Source organism: Pectinophora gossypiella, chromosome 24, assembly GCF_024362695.1.
Source record: "Pectinophora gossypiella chromosome 24, ilPecGoss1.1, whole genome shotgun sequence".
NCBI classification, from domain to species: Eukaryota; Metazoa; Arthropoda; class Insecta; order Lepidoptera; family Gelechiidae; genus Pectinophora; species Pectinophora gossypiella.
This window is the reverse complement of record NC_065427.1, coordinates 9,755,342-9,777,620: the sequence shown is the minus strand read 5'-3', so window position 1 is coordinate 9,777,620 and position 22,279 is coordinate 9,755,342. Positions and strand designations below refer to the sequence as shown.

Below are 22,279 nucleotides of genomic sequence, written 5' to 3'. Positions count from 1 at the left end.
TAACTATTTACAAACAATCATCTTCAGACAAAGTATTGGTACATAATATTTTAACTGTTATTAAACATTCATACAAGATTAGTTGTAACTCCTGCACTAGGCTAAAGCCCGTATCGCAGAAGTCACGTTCAAACGTTACCATTATAGTTAGAACATACTATCTTATACTCTGCTAAAACATTATAAAGAAAAAAATTATAATAATAATACACTAAATAAGTTGTTAATCGTTACATTTGAACAACTACACTAACAAACAATAATATTTGACTTTAAAATAAATGAGATCATTGTTAAAAAGAAGAATCTTATTTGTATGTATGTCTGTGAGTGTATATTTAAATATATGTATTATGTTTATGTGTAATAAAGGGTATGAGTGACTGTGTGTGTATGTGTGTGTGTGTGTGTGTGTGTGTGTGTGTGTGAGTGCGTGTGTGCGTGTATGCGTGTATATTAGTACTTAGTACTATCGTGTAAATCATGGTGTAAAAAGACCAGGCATGCTCAATCCTATGACAAGCCGCCATTGCTAGCCCTTGATGATGTAAGTGTTACCATTAAATTGGTATCTCCAACATTCCAAGTACGTAAATTTTATTATTGAAAAATAAGTGAGTTACTGACTAATGTATTTAATTAATATTATTTGTTAAATATATAAAAAAACATTAAAACTGTACGTAAATCTATTACTTAAAGTTCAAAATTTCTTTGTAAAATAAATTTAAAAAATTGGAACTTCGACAGGATTCCATTTCCAACAAAAAATCAAAACTACTATTATTATTTAATATGTAAACTATTTCTTTTCTTTTTTTGTTGTTTTTTATTATTATTATTTTCTGACACCAGGATTGATAGGGTTGGTAATTCACCTCACAATCCACACGATAGAAGAAGATTATATTTTCACACAAACACTGCATCGCCTGAGACGCGATTAAGGAAAGAAAGGTCTTATTTATTAGGTACTTACAAATATAAATTAGATTTTTTTTATTGTGGAACGGGTTTAATAAGCCAGGCATTTTCCTGTTATAACTTAACATAAACATAATATAGTTAAGCAACTTTCGCAAAGGCTGGTCATAGGATGGGTGACCACAAAAAAAAATCATCTCGAGCTCCTCCGTGCTTCGGAAGGTGCGTTAAGCAGTTGGTCCCGGCTGCATTAGCAGTCGTTAATAACCACCAATCCGCACTGGGCCCGCGTGATGGTTTAAGGCCCGATCTCCCTATCCATCCATAGGGAAGGCCCGTGCCCCAGCAGTGGGGACGTTAATGGGCTGATGATGATGATGAATATAGTATCACACTTGTATTTTCAAAGGGGTAAGCAGATGTGAATAATACATACACCCACTCTTCGGCTATGTCATCATCATCAGCCCATTAACGTCCCCACTGCTGGGGCACGGGCCCAGTAAAAGTCCCATTTATTAGGGGGCGAGCCATATAACAAAAGCAATTTTGCGATTTATTGTGTGGATGATCCGTGCTTTGGAAGGCACGTTAGGTTACTTTTCCGGCCAAGTAGTAATTGCCATCTAAGGAAAACCTACAATAAATCACGTCACAAAAAGCTTGCTACTTACTGATGTAGATACTGGTAGTGGTTGCCTGGAAGAAATTACTTCAGAGCAATAAGGCCGCCCATTTGTTCCGTTGCTAAACGTTTTTATAAATGTGTGTATGTCTTGTTTGTGTGAAAAAAGTACTTATATTTGATTTTAATTTGATATAAGACCGTAGTTGGTATATAGCCCATGTCAGGGGTCTTTGGCGGCTCAAATTCAAACTCAAATTCAAAAATATCTTTATTCATTTGGTAACATAGTTACACTTTCAATCGTCAATTTTTATATAACGAACGTCTCATCCGCCTAAAACTACTGCAGCTTCTCACAACCTGTATAGCCGGGGAAAAGAAGCTGCAAGAAAAACCTCGGCACAGGGGACTAGACGTTCTTTTTTAAAAAAAAACATAAAACTCTCATAAAACTCTCGCTCAGACATCGAGCGAGAGTTGCGGAGATTCGTCATCCACCTCACAACCCGTATGATAGAAGACGAAGTCTTTACTTTATATATGCAAAGATCATTGTACGGTCACGAGCATTAATATGTACACACTTTGGCACCATGTCACATTAACTTTTTTGACAAATTGAACCGTAAGTCTCACTAAATGTCAAATATGGTAGTGCGACAGAGTCCTAAAGTGGGTACATTTTATTGCTGATGACTGTACTTCCAGACTTAAAAGGTATGTCGTAACGGCCGCCGCAGCGCCTACCATTCTCACAGACTGCAGTGTCGACATAACAAGGCTTCACCACGTGACCATGTGAGTGAGCGGATTTATGGATGCAAAATGAAAGGCATTAGACTTGGTGATGAAACCGTCTATTCATTAATGACGTTTAAAATTAACAGCTGTTTAATCTTAGTTATGAAGGTCACGACTTCGCCCAAGTACAGTCATGAGCAATATAATGTACCCACTTTAGGACTCTGTCGCACTAACATATTTAACATTTAGTGAGACTTACAGTTCAATTTGTCTGACTCCATAGAACAGTATTTCCATACAAACTCTAAAGAACACTTTCGTTTTAATGTTTCGTAAAAAGTGTCTTATTTGACTAGGTTGTCAAGTAGCCTAAAAATAAAATTAAGATAAAATAGCGTTGTCTTGCGTCTGTTAAATATAAAAACAAAATCGTTTTTACACCAAGTTTATTATGTCACTTACACAAAACATCACAATCACAAATACACTTAACTGTCCTAACTTATTTATAAACTAGATTTTTATTTCATTATAAATAAATGTTGAAGACACAGACATTTCCATATTTCATACAATATTAATTTAAAAAATCCAAATTATTTCGCACCAGGTCGTTATTTTTGCAAATATCCAAAAAAATCCTGCATGCTTATTTATAATAACTTAGTAACACATACAATACATGTGTTATAAGTATTTTATTATATTTCTTTCATAAATATTTTTTGAATAATAATCAGGATATAGCAATAATAAAATTCATTTACAACGGTTAAAAATCACAGAAATAAGTTAGTTTATATTTAAAATTATACAATTTAATAAAATATATCTACTGAGTATTCATTTCTTATCCTAAATAATATCAATTTTTAAGAATAACATTTTTATTTAAGTTATTACAAGAAAATAAATACGCGTATACAACTACTGTTGACTAGTAAAAGACTAAATTGTTACATTGTAAAAACAAAGAATAATTTAAAATAAAAATATTTGCAAAAATGCTTCGCTTTGTTGGAATTAAAATAAAATTGGGTAAAAAGAAAACATTGGCAGTTTCACCGGTACCACTAGATGGCGTAAATAAAATGAGTAACAAAGGAGTAAACGAAGAAAATAATAATTAAAAAAACATTACAATTATAATACAAACATAGAATATTTTAAAAAGATGTTACCGCTACTGTTTCTAACTTTCCTAACTTATCCCTAAAATTAAATTTACTTGGCCACCATACCGATATGCCATTGATGACAATAAAATTCAATAAAAATACTTATTGAATGCTCTTTCTTTAGGGACCGACGTAATAATAGTATTATAAATATTTATTTATTATTATTATATTTTTTAATGAGGTTGGTAATTCACCTCACAACCCACACGATAGAAGAAAAATATTGATTTATTTTTATTAAATATAAATAAATAATTAGGTACTTACTTACATATATAAAAGAAACAGTAACAAAACGTTATACCTAAAAATAATAACATACACAAATAGTACTTAAATAATAAAAAAAGGCATTTTATTGTTAAATGTACAAAAATATGATTTATAAAAATATATACTGTAGAAATAAAATAATAAATATTTACTTAAAATATTTTATATACGTATATCAATGCTTTAAACCGCACTGGAGTAGCATGGTGTACTATAATAAATATGGTCCATACCACTCCATTTGATTGAGGAGAGGCGAGAGATTATGTTTACCTGGTGGAGTATGCTCCATACCCCCTCCGGTTCATTGAGGGGAGGCCTGTGCCCAGCAGTGGGACGTATATAGGCAGTTTATGTTATGTATGTTATGTGTTCAATTATGCAATATTTTACAACAGATATATGGAGTAAAATGTATGGAAATCCCCTAAGATAGGATTGGTCCTCAAAGAAAGAGCCACTTAAGGTTTTACCGTACATTAGGTATTGACTATACACTTTAATAGTTTAATTACTTTCTAATATATAATTTACTTTACTGTCCTACTGGATTATTGGCTGATGATTCTATCAACGTTATACGTCATAACCATGTCTAATGCGTGAACACGGAAAGAACAATATGCGTTCAACTGTTTGGAAGGCCAGACAGCCAGTCGCTTTTACAAAAAGCCGGGCCTGACAAATCTTTAGGTTAGGCAAGCGAACTTCGTGAGAAACAGGATAACGTAATAAGCATAAAGAATTACCAGTCAACGAACCCATTTTTAAATCACTAAATTATCTTCAAATTAAATCGAATCGATGATAAACATAATCTCAATAATCAGTATACGGCATGGCGGCCTTGCCAACGCCATCTAGCGATACAGGTCGGTAATAATTTGCCATTTCTCCCCAACCGCGCGGCGCAACATTGAAATTCGGGCCTTGGACCAACGGAAGACGAGGACTTTTTGGCGCTGCAAAGACATCGTTCAACTTCGTAGGAGCCATAGGAACTGGAATTTCGATATTTTGCAAAGTAATTATTGGTGGTGAGACTGGGAAAGGCTCCATTCTGGGTAGGCTGTTCGGGCTGTTCTTGAGAGCGGATTTGGGGTAGGTTTTCTGGTTGCGTAGACTAGATGGCGGGCGATATGCCGTGTCGTGGTTGGCTACCGGCGTCGGTGTAGAGCACAGGTTTGATGTGTTGCGACCTGGAATAGATAAGAAGATACTTTTAGCAAGCCTTAATAAGAAAAAAATATCCTTCATTCCAGGGCACTCGGGTTCAAAGTTGCACTGTAGATTAATAATGGCTTCTTGTATTCTGTGGCTTTTAGGACGTTGACGATGTTGAGCGCTTATCGCTATCAGATAACTAGGGTCGATTCTCTCAAATGTAATCCTATCAGAAAATTCTCAATTATTCTTTTGATTACACATACATACATACATAAACAGCCTATATACGTCCCACTGCTGGGCACAGGCCTCCCCTCAATCCCCTCATTCTTTTGATTACTCAGAATTTTCTGTAAATTTAATGCTCTGAAATAATCTGAATAAATTGAAACGTCGTTTAACATCCGGGCGTAAGACTGATATATGGTAACCCTACTTCATCATCATCAGCCGTATGACGCCCACTGCTGGGCATAGGCCTCCCCCAAGGATCTCCACGACGATCGGTCCTGCGCTGCCCGCATCCAGCGGCTTCCCGCGACCTTCACCAGATCGTCGGTCCACCTTGTAGCGGGCCTACCCACTGAGCGTCGTCCGACACGTGGTCGCCACTCCAGAACCTTTCCGCCCCATCGGCCATCGGTTCTCCTCGCTATGTGTCCTGCCCACTGCCACTTCAGCTTTGCAATTCTCCGAGCTATGTCGGTGACTTTAGTTCTCCTGCGGATCTCCTCATTTCTGATTCGATCCAGCAGGGAAATACCGAGCATAGCTCTCTCCATTGCCCGCTGAGCGACACCGAGCCTCCTCACGAGACCCATAGTAAGCGGCCACGTCTCACTGCCGTAGGTCATCACTGGCAACACGCACTGGTCAAAGACTTTCGTCTTGAGACACTGAGGTATTCTGGACGAGAAGATATTCCGCAGCTTCCCGAACGCTGCCCATCCGAGTTGGATCCGACGAGAGATCTCTTTCTCGAAGTTGGACTTACCTAACTGGATTATTTGTCCTAGGTAAATGTACTGGTCTACAACTTCGAGTGTAACGTTCCCAACCTGAACTGGAGTGGGTGCGACATGGTCGTTGGACATAATTTTTGTCTTTGCCATGTTCATGCTAAGACCCACTCGTTGGGATGCGTTACTGAGATGCTCGAGCATGGTGTTCAGGTCTTCCAGGGTCTCAGCCATTAGGACTATATCATCGGCAAATCGAAGGTGCGTCAGGTACTCGCCGTTGATGTTGATGCCAAATCCTTTCCAGTCCAGAAGCTTAAAAATATCCTCCAATGCAGCAGTGAACAGTTTCGGAGAGATGACATCTCCCTGTCTCACTCCTCGCTGCAGTTGGATCGGATTAGAGCTCTGGTTCTGTACTCGAACTGACATAGTGGCATTTTGGTAGAGGTCCCTTAGCACCTCGATGTACCTATGGTCCACTTGGCACCTCTGAAGAGACTGCAACACAGCCCAGGTCTCGATCGAATCAAAGGCTTTCTCATAGTCCACAAACGCCAAGCAAAGTGGCAAATTATACTCTTCGGTCTTCTGTATAACCTGCCGCAGCGTATGGATGTGGTCTATGGTGCTAAAGCCTTTTCGGAAACCGGCTTGTTCGGGAGGCTGGAAGTCGTCAAACCTGCAAGCGAGACGATTCGTAATGACCCTCGAAAACAACTTGTAGACATGGCTCAGAAGCGAGATAGGTCTGTAGTTCTTCAGTAGGGCTTTATCCCCTTTCTTGAAGAACAAGATCACCTCGCTTCCGCTCCATGCCCTCGGCGTTTTGCCCTGAAATATGACGGAATTGAAGAGCCTCTGGAGGACTTTAAGTATTGGCGTTCCGCCCGCTCTCAGAAGTTCTGCTGTGATTCCGTCATCTCCTGCCGCTTTGTTGTTTTTGAGTTGTTTGAGGGCCATCCTAATCTCGTACAGGCTGACGTCCGGGATATCTTCAGTGTAGTGTCGGGTAAGCTTGGCTCGAGGGTCTCGAGCCATGCTTTCGCCTGATGTTTTCGTGGAATATAGCTGTCTATAGAAACTCTCAATCTCTCTCAGGATTTCGGGAGTCGACGAAATGATTCTGCCGTCCTCAGTTTTCAGTCTCGCTAGTTGACTTTGCCCAATAGACAGATCTTTTGCGAACACCTTGGAGCCCTTGTTCCGCTCTATAGCCTCTTTAATACGTTTAGTATTAAATTGGCGAAGGTCGCTCGTCAAAGACTTCGAGATCTGTCTATTAAGTTGTCTATAACGTACGACATCCGCTGAGTCCTGCAGCCTCATTTCGTGTCTCTTATCCATGAGTTCGAGTGTGTGTGCGGAGAGTTTCTGCGTTTTGGTACGGCGGGTTCTAAAGTGTTTAGAACCTACCGTACGGACAGCATCCACCATCAGGTCGTTTATATCGTCCACGTCTGCGCAGTTCTCAAGGTACTCGAAGCGGTTTTGAAGCTCGAGCTGAAAGCGCTCGGGGTTTTGGATCTGGGCTGGCGCCGGTCGGAGCGTGGATTTTATCAGTCGCGATCTTTCTAGCTTGATATTGATATTCAATGTGCCTCTTACCATGCGGTGATCGCTTCCCGTCTTAACGGCATTGATCACAGAGACATCATTGAATATGTGCTTTTTCGTCGACATGATAAAATCGATCTCATTTTTATACCTGCCATTGGGACTTATCCAGGTCCATTTGCGGGTCGCGGGCTTCCTGAAGAAGGAGTTCATCATATAGAGGTTCTCCTTCTCCATAAAGTCCGCAAGCATCCCGCCTCTGGTGTTCCGGACCCCAAATCCAAATTGCCCCACTCTCAGCTCGTTACCGCAACGTTTCCCCAACTGTGCATTAAAGTCCCCCATCACAATCGTGTAGTGGCTTTTATGGCTATGCATGGCTTTAGAAATCTCCTCATACATAGTCTCCACTTCGTCATCATGGTGTCCCGAGGTCGGAGCGTATACCTGGATGACAGTCAGCGAATATCGCGATGATATTCTGAGTACCAGGTACGCTACCCTGCTCGAAACACTACCGATGGTCAACACGTTGTTGACTAGGGACTTGTGGACGATAAACCCGACACCACCCATGGACAGTTGTTCGCCCTCCCGGAAGTACAGCAAGTTACCGGAGCCCAGAGTTATCGTGTCCTCGCCCTTTCTTCGGACTTCAGACAACCCGATGACATCCCAGTGTAACCTGCTGATAGATTCTTCCAACTCGGTAAGCTTCTCGTCGGTCCTCAGTGTGCACGTGTTGTATGTTGCCAGGTACAGTCGTCGTTGGTGGTAGCCGAATCCAGCCCGGAGATTCTTCGCACCCCCTGCCCCGCCGTTACCGTAGCCGCTACCGTAGCCACGGACAACGGGGCTGCCGGGGACTGGGGGCCGTTTTTTATGTGTTGAGGTCATATTGGGGGGGGTTTGGACCATAAGCCCACCGCGCTGGTCCAGTGCGTGTTGGTGGGTCGCCAGAGCCTCTTTCGTTGAATAGCAGGATGTACCGCGTGCAGGCGAGGTTGGCTTGGGCTCCGAAAGGTGTCGTTTGGAGCCCCTTACATCCCAGTAACCCTACTTATAGACTATAAATTGTAAAATAAATGCACCAATTTATTATAGAAAAAGTAGTTATTAAGTACAGCCGAAAAATGCACGTCTTTTATATTTTTAGAAATTTACTCATGTCGAACGTAATTTCGATGATAACCTATGACAATTAATAATTAAAAGTCAAGATGAGTTACGAGAGACGCGACAAACGCCAATGCAATTTGACACCTGCCCTCTATAAATATTACTAATAATAAAACCGTCCATGCTGGCTCCACACCAAAGTGCCAATCCGATACTAATAAATTAAAGAGTACAGTTTATAATTAACTGGGAGATCCTTATAACAGTTTAAGTACGGTCGTGATCGCTATCATGTACACAGATATATATAAAATAACCCTATCGCATTAACTAACACGGTAGACGTTTACTGAGAGTTTGTTTGAATTTGTAAAGTAACTTAAAGCGACATGGTTCTATTTATTCATAATTATAATTAGTGACGACTAAAGTGCAGTCGGTAACTGGAGCGCAAGATAGCAGCTTCCCCGAGTGGTGTCATAATTATGTCTCCTATCTTCACCGTCTTATTTACTTCTAAGCACTGTTGCTGAATAGTGACTATCGACAGAGATAGTATCGACATAGAATAAGGAATAATAATACTGCGTATAGAACAGCAACTCTCCGCTCGTCACCAGTAGCTGAGCTAGGTTTACCTCACCCTCCTCGGACATAGTTCAGTCTTCAAACGTTTGGCGTCAGACGTCACACAAAGAGTTGCGCGTGTACGATACTCGAAACATCAAGGTGTAGTGTTTGCGTAAAACGAAGCTTTTTTATGAAGTGTCCAGGGTGTGGTATGGACTAGATTCTCTTTTCTCAGGACCTCAGGACCTCGTCGGTGTAGTTGTCGACGATTTCCCTCATTCAGCTTTTATAGCTATCAGCTTACTAAGGTAGATTAATTATTTCAAATATAATCTTCTCAGTCATCGCCCTGACCCGAGGTTCATGCCCAACTGGGCAACCTGTCTTAAACTTTTTACCGGGTGAGAACCTTTAGCGCTCCTCATTTGTAAAATAAAAGCAAAACTAGATTCTTTAAAAAGTGTGTAGCGGACCCAACTAGTTGGCCACCTAGTTCCGCTCACATGCAACAGATGACGCCACATTCAATACAGTCAATGCAGTCTTCAAGCGGTCGTGAAACGCGGTATCGAAGTTTACACAGCAAGACGCATATACAACACTGTTGGATCGTCGATCCCTAGTCACACTACCAACTTGTGGCTAGCGGGGTACTATGCTCGGTTCGGTACCCCGTCAACATCCTTTGGCGGCAGCACACCCTCGCCGCTAAAAGTGTAATGTAAAATTCTTTCCTACCTCTTCCCTCGTGCACCCACTTGACGGAGCGCTTCTTTCTGTTGATGTACATGCTCTGCCCGCGGCTGGTGTGGTTGCTGGAGTCGCTCAAGGACTTGGAGATGGCTCGGGCCAGGTCCATTTGCTCCTTCACAGTCGGGTGGACGCCGGGCACGTAAAACGCTGATGATGCGAATGTCTTCTCTGGAATACGTAGACAGCTGGGGTTAAGGTTTTGGAAAAGATTTTTCGGTGATTGTGTTAGATTCGGTGAAGCTATATTCTAGCCAAGTAGTTAATGCCATTTGCGGAAAATCTACAATAAGTCACGTCAAAAAAGGGTGAAGCTACACACATAAAATAAACTGACGCTCATACATAAACAGTTACCAAAAGATTACTTGCAACAATTATATGCCTAAATAGTTCATCAAGTTCTCTATCGGTTTTCATAAAAATCCCTTAAGATTATCAGCTGAACGTATTCTGTTTCTCATTAGAGCAACAGCAACCAATACTATATTTAAGACATACATACATACATACATAAACTCACGCCCGTAATCCCTAATGGGGTGGGCAGAGCCACAAGTAATCAAAGACAACTTGCAGCCACTGTTGATACGAATTCCAAAGATGGATATGATGAACCTTATGGTGATAAGGGATCAGCCTATCGCCCATAACATTAGTCCATCATGTTAGAGGACACAATCCCTCTGTCGGTTTTTACGACATGCCCGGGAAGAGAAGCAGCTGAACGTGTTCTATGTTTTTTATATGCTCCCAGAACAGCATAGAAGCATATTTAGAATTTAGAAGCATACTATATTTAAGAGACTTACCAAATTTCTTATCCTTCTTTATGAGATGCTCCTCAGCATCAGGCGCCGGCGTGAAGATCTTGTTGAGGTCCACCTCCTTGTCGCCCACTATGATGGGCTTGTTCTCCATTTCCTCCTAGAATACCCAGGTCATGGTTAGGAGAAGTTGCATACAAATGACATCAATAATTTAGGGCTGCACATCCAAAAAAGGTGAACAAAATGTCGTAAACCTAAACAAGAAATAGGGGTTTTCATTGTCCAAAAATAGCCAAATTTGAGGTCATAGTAAGTTTATAGGTTCTCAACTAGTTAGGTACTCTTTTTTTAATTTAAATTATTAGGGATGTATCAGTTAGAAATGTATCTTCGAGTGGTACACAGGTAAAACTAAGTAATTGATATTGAGTCACTGACCATTTCTACACTAAAAGTATAAAAATGTAAGGACCTACGTCAATGTCGGCGCATTTACGTCATGTTTTATAGGACGTCCATGACGCATTAGCAGCACTATTAGCAGTATATCTTAAACTATTGTGAAGCAAATGAGGAAAATTCTAATGAAATTGATAAATAACTTTGTTATTTCGAATTAATTTAGTAACCTACAATTATTAAGACACTACTCTAGTTTAGTGATTTTCTTTAAGTGCTACACTATTAAATAATATATTTTCATTTTTTTTAAATACCTGTAATAATTTTTAAAAGTATGTTTTAGTATTTTAATAAAATGTTATTATTTTAATTCTGTATAACAATGCGTAATATTTATGTGACTTAAATGTTAAAAATTGTAATAAAAAAGGGTGAGACAGATATAAAAAATCCAAGCCTGATTGTACCTAACCTGATTTCATGCAATAAACGTTTATTATTATTATTATTATTATTATTAAGCCAAACTGTTAGCACAATAACATTTAAATAAATAATCCTAACTTATTTAATATTATTCACAAAGTGACAACATTTTTGTTTTCATAGTTTAAATCTTATTTTAAACGTAAATAATTACTTTGTCATAAAGAATGGCATCCTAAAATGGAATTGAAAATGACGATCTTTGACACAAAAATGAGAATATTTACAATTTGCATGATCATGTGATCAACAAACTAGTGACACCATGATTCTGGTAAACCAGGGACATTCCAAAAAACCTACCAGTTGCTGCAAAGTTGTTGCGTTAGCTGGTACCTCCACATCATTCTGTGATATTGATATTTTATATTAATATTGAGTATCACTATTTTAATAAACAGAAATAAAGTTAGAATTTAAACTTTCTGTATCTAATTTAAAGTAAATAAAGATGGCGATATACAGTTTCAATTCAAACTTCGAACGTCAGCTTTTAATATAAATATTTAGATTAACTTACACGAAAATATGAATGAATCAGAATTATTTAGAATTCGCCTAACGCTGCCGTATTTCCGTCTTTCAAACAAATTACAAGATTCAAGTTTTCCAACACTAACTTATTATATTTTTCAACGTCTCAAATCTGTCAAAGACAAATAACGAATTGAAAAATGTATTAATAAAAACTCCTTGCTACTTTAAACACTTTCGAATTAAAAACTCAAAGCTTATTTACGAAAAATAAACAAGATCAATTTTCAATTTTACATCTTATCGGTGAGTAAATAGAGTGTAAAGTCCAATGATTACGATTCTCATTTGACGTTACTCTGTTGACGCTGACAGAACTTTTGGCGGGAATCCAACTTTTAGGTTACGTTTGGCAATGGCGGCGGACGAGATGTATTTACGAGGTACAACAACAATATTTCTGTGAATTCAGGCCAATTCGATTCGTTAAGATTTGCTTTCAGAAACTACGTTGTTTTAACACATGTTTAGATATTTGCGCAACTCCTGAAGGGATTTCTGACATCATAATCGCCATCTTAAGTACCTAACCTAGTTAAGCTACTTAAAAACGCTCTGAAATGGATGTAGAGAAAGGGTATGGAATGCGCTCAGTTGCTAAATCTCCTCGAGTGTGTCCCGATCGACCCCGCCGGCGTGGACGACGATTATCTTATCGGACTACTAGGGCCGATTCATTCAAATAATAATCCTTTCAGATGACGCCCTGAGCCGAGGTCCATGTCCAACTGGGCACGCTCAGGCTTATTGTCTTATGTAACGCGTGCGCAACATTCAAGTTTTGTTCTTTTGACGTGACTTACTGTAGACTTGGCCGGCCAAATGGGGAGCGCTGAGGACTTTCGCCCGGTCACCATACTCACTGATCATCTCTTCATACATACATACATAAACTCACGCCTATTTCCCACCGGGGTAAGCAGAGACTATAGAATTTCATTTGCTTCGATCCTGACACACTTCTCTTGCTTCCTCCACATTCATCAATCGCTTCATACACGCACGCCGGTTCGGAGTAGATCGTACTAAACCTTTTCTAAGGAAATCTCCAATTTGGTCAATGTAAGTCCTTCTAGGTCTTCCTCTGCCAGCCCTACCATCCCTAGCCCTATCATCTCTTCATTCATCATAATTCTGAAATTGTATCTATGGGCTTAGCACCGTAAGCACGCGACTCTTTCTGGCCGCGACAGAGATCATCTGTCTCTTTTTTTGCAGTACAGTGAGAGAGTGACGGGTGACGTATGTCGAGGCGAGAAAGAGTCGCACGCTTACGGTGCTAAGCCCGCTGGACTATTGGACTATTTTGTAAAGTTGTTAACTCATTGTTCAACAAGTTATTTTAATGTGTTTGGCAACTAGTTGTGTATTGGGTAAATGCCTATTGGTCTGCTAATACGGTGATTAGGCTGCGCGCGCACCAAGAAAAAGTTAACACGATAGATAAGAATTTGTAAGTAAAGACTGCGGGCGAATAAGGCTGTCTGTCTATAGGACAGGAGCAAGGCAGCGGAGTGGAGAAACGGAGCAATTGGATCGTGTACTAGGCTCAAGATAAATTATGAAATTCTGCTGCTAATTCCTGTAAATACCATCTAATTTTATTTTAAGTTATATCTGTTATTTTCTTATCCGCCGGAAAGGAAAGGGACAGGTAATCGACAAGCATAAAATTTATGGAACACACGTCAATTTTAAGCACAAATCTAAAACAACCGTCTAAAAATTTTACATTGGCCAATAATCCGACAGAATTAAGTTGACAGCACACGTCAAACGGTTTGCATACCAGCGAGATGCGTTTTTGATTCGCCCGCGTTATTCATTAATTTACTCATTCTTCCTAAAATTTTCCTTTACTTTCCGGCGGATAAGAAAATGACAGGTACTAATAACTTAAAGTAAATTTAGGTATGTGTTGAGTTTGTGGCTCTGCCCAACCCAATAAGCATTATGTAGGTTTGTATGTAACATTTACATCTTCCATCAAACTCTTTTTTTCCATCCATCAACTCTTCCATCTACAAACTGTAACTTCTAAGAAACAGCCAAAAATATCCAACCTAGATATTACCAACATGTTCACACTCTGTGAGTTTGTTGGCCTACACTGACTGAAATTCCCGCACCGGGCATCGAACCCGTGTACCTACGGTCTTGGCCTTAATCTATTTACGGGTTTTGACATTTTGACAACGTTTTATATCAAGTAGTTTAGCTGTGTCCATCTTAGGGCAAAGAATAAGGAATAATAGGTATAGAACGGCAAATCTCGAGTAATTAGGTAATGTTTAGTGTCAAAACGGCTTAATTAGTAACTTTTCTAAGTACTTGTGGCTTACTTCATTACTAATTATAATTATTGATTGGTGCTATCCGCACTGGGCCCGCGGGCCCGATCTCCCTATCCATCCATAGGGAAGGCCCGTGCCCCAGCAATGGGGACGTTAATGGGCTGATGATGATGATTGGTGCTAATTCCTGCAGAGACCATCTAATTTTATTTTAAGTTATACCTGTCATTTTCTTATCCGCTAAAAAAGAAAGGGATGGGTAATCGACAGGCATAAAATTTATGGAACACACGTCAATTTTAAGCACAAATCTAAAACAACCGTTTAAACATTTTACATTGGCCAATAACCCGACAGAATTATGTTGACAGCACACGTCAAACGGTTTGCATACCAGCGAGATACCTATTTGATTCGCCCGGGTTATTCATTCATTAACTCATTCTTCCTAAAAAGAAGGGGTGTCAATCATCCGTCATTTCCTTTTCGGTGGATAAGAAAATGACAGGTATAACTTAAAGTATAATTAGATGGTGTGTACAGGAATTAGCAGCATTATTATTATTATATATTATTCTGAAAATACGTTTGTTTTTCGACTGCGAGTTGACTCCAGTTCGGATATAAATAGGATATTAAGTCGTGCTGCTTCTGCGCAGATAACACATCTGTTGGTTCAACTGGCTATTACGAACAGTATCCTTGTAAACAAATTGGGCAAATCACTACATAGTATATAACAAAGTCGCTTTTTCTGTCCCTATATCCCTATGTACGCTTAAATCTTTAAAACTACGCAACGGATTTTGATGCGTTTTTTTTTTAATAGATAGAGTGATTCAAGGGGAAGGTTTTTATGTACAATAACATCCCGAGCGAATCTGGGGCGGATCGCTAGTAACTTTATAAATATAAAAGTCAAGTGTAGTCTTAGTTTAGTCTCAATTGTTGGAATGCAATCTCCACCTTCGGTGGGAATGGCTAGCTGGTAGCGGGGAGCGCTACAGGCTCTCACCCAGTACAACGTTTAAGACAACAGGCCTGAGGGTGCCCAGTTGGGCGCGAACCTCGGCTCAGGGCGTCGTCTGAGAGAAAGAATATTTGAAATAATTAATCGACCCTAATGGGTCGATAGCGATAAGCGCTGATTAAGGGAAATCGTCGACCACGCCGGCGGGGTCGGTATCGCGGTCCTGAATGACTTTACAACATTGACAGCCCACAGACAGCTATTCAAAATAAGTATTCCGTTTTATTCTCACTCTCGATATAAGCGCGGTGCTGTGAACATCTATTTTTTATTGTGCTCAGGGAGGGGTGGAGTTTTTTTTATTAGATTTGCTGGCTTTAACTACTGGGCCGGACAAATGGGGAGCGCTGAAGGCGGTACAAAATCCGGTCAAAATTTCCAGTAATGTGCAGGAATCGACCAATCACCGTGAGGGAGAGAGTGACAGAGCGTCTTCGTTTTTCGCTCTTCTCCGCCCATCTCCGCGTCAGTGAAAACCCGGCCTAATGGTTAACACGCTCGTTCCGGCTTGACAAGAGCTGCGGGTTCAAATCCCGTCCAAGAAATATTTTTTTCGATTTAAAATTTCTCTTAATGTTATCTTTATTTATCTCGAGCTCGATGGCGCAGCGGTAAACGCGCTCGGTCTGCGATTGTTGAAGTTGAGCAACTTTCGCAAAGGCCGGTCATAGGATGGGTGACCACAAAAAAAAAAGTTTTAATGTCGAGCTCCTCCTTGCTTCGGAAGGCACGTTAAGCCGTTGGTCCCGGCTGCATTGGCAGTCGTTAATAACCATCAATCCGCACTGGGCGGGATGGTTTAAGGCCCGATCTCCCTATCCATCCATAGGGAAGGCCCGTGCCCCAGCAGTGGGGACGTTAATGGGCTGGTGATGATGACTCAATATTTATACTGAACCAGTCGCTTTGTTTAATAATATACACATCTCATTTCTGCCTAGCCCTTCAGGGATATAGGCGTGATGCTATATTTTCGAACACAATGAGCACATTACTCATAGTTCATTGACTGGTATTTAAAAGTATAATTATTGTTTGTAGATCACCACCCACACTATATCACTTCAACATGATGGATCTGACAATCTGACATACATACAAACATAGCTTCTTCCATTGTGTGGGTTGTGAAGTGGATGACCAACGCCATCAACCCTGGTGTCAGGGTTATCATTGACCCGCCATAGGTCCCTGACATAGCTCTTGTACGACCTCCGTGATCCAGTGTGCTGACTCTCCGGAGGTCCCGGATTCAAATCCTGGTTTGGACATATCACTAGTTTGGTTAGGACATTACAGGCTGATCACCTAATTGTCCGAAAATAAGATGATCCGTGCTTCGGAAGGCACGTTAAGCTGTTGGTCCCGGTTACTACTTACTGATGTAAGTGAGTAGGCGTTACATGAGCCATGTCAGGGGCCTTTGGCGGCTTAATAGTAACCCTGACACCTGGGTTGATGGGGTTGGGGTGACTACATCATGATGTGGCCAACGAAATATGACCATTTCGTTGGCCACACCACACATTGAAATATTATTAAAACAATGTGTTGCAACAGGCATTAGATATTTTAAAATAAGATTAGGTAAATGACCTGTTAGTTCCAGATTTCTCTGATATATTAGCTGTAAAATGCTGTAGATGGGGTATTAAGCCTAGTCGTGGGGCTGGTGCCAAATGTCATGTTAATCTTAAATCAGATACACCATGGCCGGATCGTGAATTTGTGGGGCCCTGGGCTAAAACTACTTGGGGGCCTATCTTAATACTCAACTAATAGCAAAAAATATTTTAACAGACATTTTTTTTTTTTTTTCAAATTATGGTCTACTTTTTAGCGGGATCTGGGGGCCCCTTGTAACCCCGGGGCCCTGGGCTGCAGCCCAATCAGCCCATAGGTAGATCCGGTCATGAGATACACACGTTACAAAGCGTGCAGCCCGCTCGCATTCGGCGCACGCTTCGCTATGTTCTGTATCACAGACGGGAGCAAAGCCTGTACGATCGAAATATGCCCAAAACGAGCATAATAAGGCAAGGATCGTATTATATTATCGATAATTTTATCACGTTGTTCATGATATGATGTGCTGATGAACTAAATACCCACCGAGCTTTCTGTTAGACCTAAACCTGCACTGAACCTTTGATTAATAGTTGTAGCAACTGTTCGTCCAAATTTTAACAGCTCAATGGGGAACTAACTAACTGGGTTAATCTGTCTGAGCTATAGATAGATGACTGAACCATTGGTTGTTATAATTATAAAGTGAAAATAAAGTAGAAGATTATATATGTTCCCGTTTCGGTTCTAATCTTAGATTCTATCTTCTTCTATCGTGTGAGTTGTGAGGTGGAGTACCAACAACATCAACCCTGGTGTCAGGGTTACTACTGAGCCGCCAAAGGCCCCTGACATGGCTCATGTAACGACTACTAACTTGTGAAGTAGTAACCGGGACCAACGGCTTAACGTGCTTAAGCACGGATCATCTTACTTGCGGACAATCAGGTGATCAGCCAGTAATGTCCTAACCAAACTAGGGACAATAAAGTAATTTTTGTGATATATCCCCACCGGGAATCGAACCCGGGATCTCCGGATCGTGAGCCCAACGCTCAACCACTAAACCACGGAGGTCGTTAGATTCTATGGGAAAAGACAAACATAATCCAATATAATGAAGGACTTTCCAGGTTACGTTCCTGAAGAACTGATAACGCTGTAGAGATTTTCCTTCTCTTTTTCTTCTTCTTCTTTTTTTAAGAGATTTTTTTAACCTTCTAATTTCATGGATAACAGACACAAGCATCTTTTATCTTTATTTTGGGTATAAATGATGACCCTTTTTATTGCACCCAGGCTCAGTTACATCTTCCACCCATTATTATTCTGATCAAAATAAAGTGAAGCAATATAGGTAGTAACATAATTCTGGAGTGTTAAAAAGGCCACATCGAAGAAATTCATCCAAAAAAGGAATATTGCAATTTAACATTGCGCATATAAAAGTAAGTGAGCAATGCAAACAAATGTCAAATTGCTTTTCTAGATGAATTGCTTCGATGCGGCCTTTTTAACTATTCCGACCAAGTAGTTTATGCCATCTGCCGCAAAGCTACAGTAAGTCACGTCAAAAAAAGGCCTTTTAAACCCCACTTACATCAGGCAAAAGGCAATATTGCAATTTGACATTTGCGCATACAAAATTAAGTGCGCAATTTCAAAAAGCAATAATGTTTTTTAGATCAATTTCTTCGATGTGGCCGTTTTATCCCGCCAGATAGCCAGGTACACTTTCATTCATTCTCTCTACATAATAATACATGTCTGAATTCTTCTTAACGGACTCGACTTTACATAGATCATTTTTGAACACGATAATATTTATCCTGACGTCTTTATATTTTTTTAATTCTTTAACTTTCAGTAATCGTTCTAGAAACAAGCTTGGCCTGGATAACAGCCAGAAAATAGTTCATTCATGCGTAACAATTATTTTGAACTAACGTACTCTACCTAACGAGATGAAACTTTTCTATAAATCTGCAGTTGTACGTGAAAGAAACCTTGAGTTGAATCTGCAATGGAGTTAAAAAGGCCACATCGAAACAATTCATCTAGAAAAGCAATATTGCTTATTGCGCACTTTTTATATAAATACGTAAATATCAAATTGCAGTATTGCTTTTTTAGATGAATTGTAACTATGTGGCCGTTTTAAGCCCCCAAGGAAATTATAAATATGATGAGTGGTTTCAGAGGGTTTCCTTCTTCTATTCCATTTTAAAAATCTACTTTCTATCTAACATACATTACATTTTCTTCATAGATAATTGTCTATACTTATTTTTGAAGACACTACATCATAAATGTTAAACAAACTATAAATATTAAGTAAGTGTCAGTAATCTAGCTACAATATACATAAAATATAATAAAACCATATAATACTTATAACACGAGGCCCAATATGCACCCTTGCGGCACACCGTAGCGTTGCTCTTGTTAGTAGCGGCTCTTAACTTAAATCGGATTGCAAATAACTTACCCAACTTACAGGGAACAATTTATAACTGAGGTTTGTGAGAAACTCTTTTTTTTTCGGGTCAAACATGTCGGATGGCTTGAATCCCCTCTTCGTAAGCAGTTCACTGTTCCGACTGGACGAACTCTGGACGTCTCCGAAGCTATCCCGATGCACCACTCTATCGTTGATCTTGTACAAACTCGACATTTTGTTCGAAGAATAGTGATTTTCGCTTATAGTCATCATTTTGACTGATTTAAGTCCCTTTTTATTAACACTTTTTAGCACTTTTGGAGTTATTCTGTGTCAAATAGCTTCTAGTTGTAGTGACACTGAAAACTAATATATCTTGGTTTAGTTTTCGACGCTATCTATCAAATTCTTTAACAATGTATGTCTGATCTATATTATGTAGTTTAAGAGTGACTGAACTGACGACTGCACAAGTTGATTAAACATCAAGGAAGTTGGTGGATGCATGAATGTAGGAGGAGCAGGATACAAAATCGATCTTACAGAAAACTGAAATACGGTTGTTAGTGTAAGAGGTAAAATAAAAGGTGAATGAATTGTGGGATAGGCAAAAGAAAGAATTGAGTGTAGTAATAACTGCTGATCGGAAGGAATCGACAAAGACATAATGACGACCACAAACACGGATAAAGGAAGGAAGACGTTAAGAATGTTATAAGATCTTTTTGATTTGATTTATTTCGGCATTCGCTACTTAGCCGCAGCAGAAGTGGAAGATAAGAGAAAATATTTAAAAAAACATAATATAAGAAATGCACACCAAACGGCCTTATAAGATTGATCGAACAAGAAGAAAAAGTACTGATAAAGGATAAGAATATTCACAAAATGTACGTAAATTCTAAAAAGAAATGTGATTCACGAAATGTAGGAGTAGGTATCTACGTACATAATTGACGTACAAAAGTAATACATCAGCATTGCGTTCCAAACCCAACGCTGCTAAGAATAAAGAACAATATGAAATGCAGCGATGCCAATTTTTTGGAGTTACAAAAATACTTTCTTAGAAATTTTGTTGCTGAGCGTGAATTTTGTTATGTTTATGAACCAGACATTACGTTTTTATGATTTCCAGGGTAGACAGAAAAGAATGAGCAATGGGCGGTGTATACATGAGTTTATAAATCTTAAAACTTTTTAAGCATTGTGATTTTTTCTTCAGGTTAAAATAAACATAAATAAACGAACCAAAATAAACTAAAAACTTTAAGAAACCAGTAGGTAACTAAAACAACATACAATACCTATGAATTTAAGTGAAAAAACAAATGCAAAACGACATTAAATCGATTTAAAAAATATAACAAGGAAGACAACTGAAATAGGCACCCGGAAAACAAAAGCAAATGTCAGAAAGTGAGAAAAACAAAACAAGAAAACTCAAAATGGCCGCCGCACCCACGCTTCGTCCTAACAAAACTTGTTTTTCCAGACTATTTTTTATGAAACACTTTTTGACAACCAATCACAATACAACAAACTTTTTTTATTACAGTTATGGTGACAAATACCTATTTTTTCTTTTATATTAAACTATAAAAAACAAAAGCGCCAGATGCGTACACGTCGCGGTGCGGGTTCGAACTAACTAAAATAAGTTCTGAAATACCGTTGCATAATACGCAGAAAAGCTCTGTAGAGTAGTGTGACCATGCGGTTGGAGATTTTCACGGACAACTTAATTAATTTTCAGTGTATTTTTTCCAGTTTATGCTACAAAAATATATTTTTGATATTTGACAGAACTTAATCGGCCACTGAAGTTGTCAAAAATTACAGTAAAGGCTTACTGAGATGTCTTACTATCCAAGGGATGTTTTCGTATAGGTATGTAATGATCATAAAAAAAATATTATATTTCTTCCTCTATCGTGTGGACTGTGAGGTGGATGACAAACCTCAGAAACCCTGGTATCAGGGTTATTATTAAGCCGCTGACATGGCTAATGTAACGACTACGTAGTTACATCAGTAAGTTGTAACCAGAAGCAAAGGCTTAACGTGCCTTCCGAACCTCGGATCATCTTCCTGTCGGACAAAGGAATGATCAACTTTTTTTATTTATTTATAACACACCTTGCAATGTAATGTCCTTGCAATGTCTTAACCAAATTAAGGACCACAAAGTGATTTTTGTAATATGTCTCTATTAGAATTCGAACCCAGGATCGTGAGCCTAACCCTCTGGATAAGTGTGTCAGGATCAAAGCAAATGGAATTCCATAGTCTCTCCTTACTCCGATGACAAATACGCATGTGTTTATGTATGTATGTCTTATTTATGCATACCGTTTTCCTCATCATCGTCAGCCCATTAACGTCCCCACTGCTGGGGCACGGGCCTTCCCTATGGATGGATAGGGAGATCGGGCCTTAAACCACCACGCGGGCCCAGTGCGGATTGGTGGTTATTAACGACTGCTAATGCAGCCGGGACCAACGGCTTAACGTGCCTTCCGAAGCACGGAGGAGCTCGAGATGAAAACTTTTTTTTTTGTGGTCACCCATCCTATGACCGGCCTCTGCGAAAGTTGCTTTACTTCAACAATCGCAGACCGAGCGCGTTTACCGCTGCGCCACCGAGCTCCTCTAAGCTAGCTTCAATCCACATGAAAAATTGTGGACTCAATTTTCCTACATCTGTCCAACTTTTACTTTATCGCGTGGTCACCGACTCCTGCGCACTGCCAAGCTAAATCCGTACAACGTTTCACCATCCCGACTCGCACACTTAATATTTACAATTTTGATTACCTTGGACGATAACCGAAGGGTAAAACTGAAAACAATACGTGAATTCATACATACATAAACTCACGCCC

General features: G+C 39.5%; 1 protein-coding gene across 13 annotated transcripts; it reads right to left on the bottom strand.

Annotated features, from left to right (window-relative positions):
* Positions 1–2,725: 2,725 nt before the first annotated feature.
* LOC126377755 (uncharacterized) lies at positions 2,726–21,046 on the bottom strand. 13 transcript variants are annotated; one of them, XM_050025566.1, is made up of 6 exons: positions 20,969–21,046; positions 19,452–19,760; positions 11,834–11,878; positions 10,685–10,799; positions 9,861–10,043; positions 2,726–4,949 (listed from the first exon to the last, which is right to left on the bottom strand). In XM_050025566.1, the coding sequence occupies exons 2-6, from the start codon at positions 19,665–19,667 to the stop codon at positions 4,570–4,572; spliced, it is 939 nt and encodes a 312-aa protein (XP_049881523.1). In that variant the 5' UTR covers positions 19,668–19,760; positions 20,969–21,046; the 3' UTR covers positions 2,726–4,569. The 13 variants fall into 13 exon arrangements, with proteins under 13 accessions (XP_049881523.1, XP_049881528.1, XP_049881524.1 ...); XM_050025571.1 differs by having other exon boundaries at positions 19,452–19,792; positions 20,969–21,042; XM_050025567.1 differs by having other exon boundaries at positions 19,452–19,859; positions 20,969–21,034.
* Positions 21,047–22,279: the final 1,233 nt, after the last annotated feature.

Excerpts from the sequence above, each read along its gene's own strand:
- LOC126377755 (XM_050025566.1), bottom strand. The coding sequence starts at position 19,667 with ATGATGACTATAAGCGAAAATCACTATTCTTCGAACAAAATGTCGAGT. Across the intron at positions 10,044-10,684 it reads AAAGAAGGATAAGAAATTTG|AGAAGACATTCGCATCATCA; the intron begins GTAAGTCTCTTA and ends TACGTATTCCAG. Across the intron at positions 4,950-9,860 it reads GTGGGTGCACGAGGGAAGAG|GTCGCAACACATCAAACCTG; the intron begins GTAGGAAAGAAT and ends TATCTATTCCAG.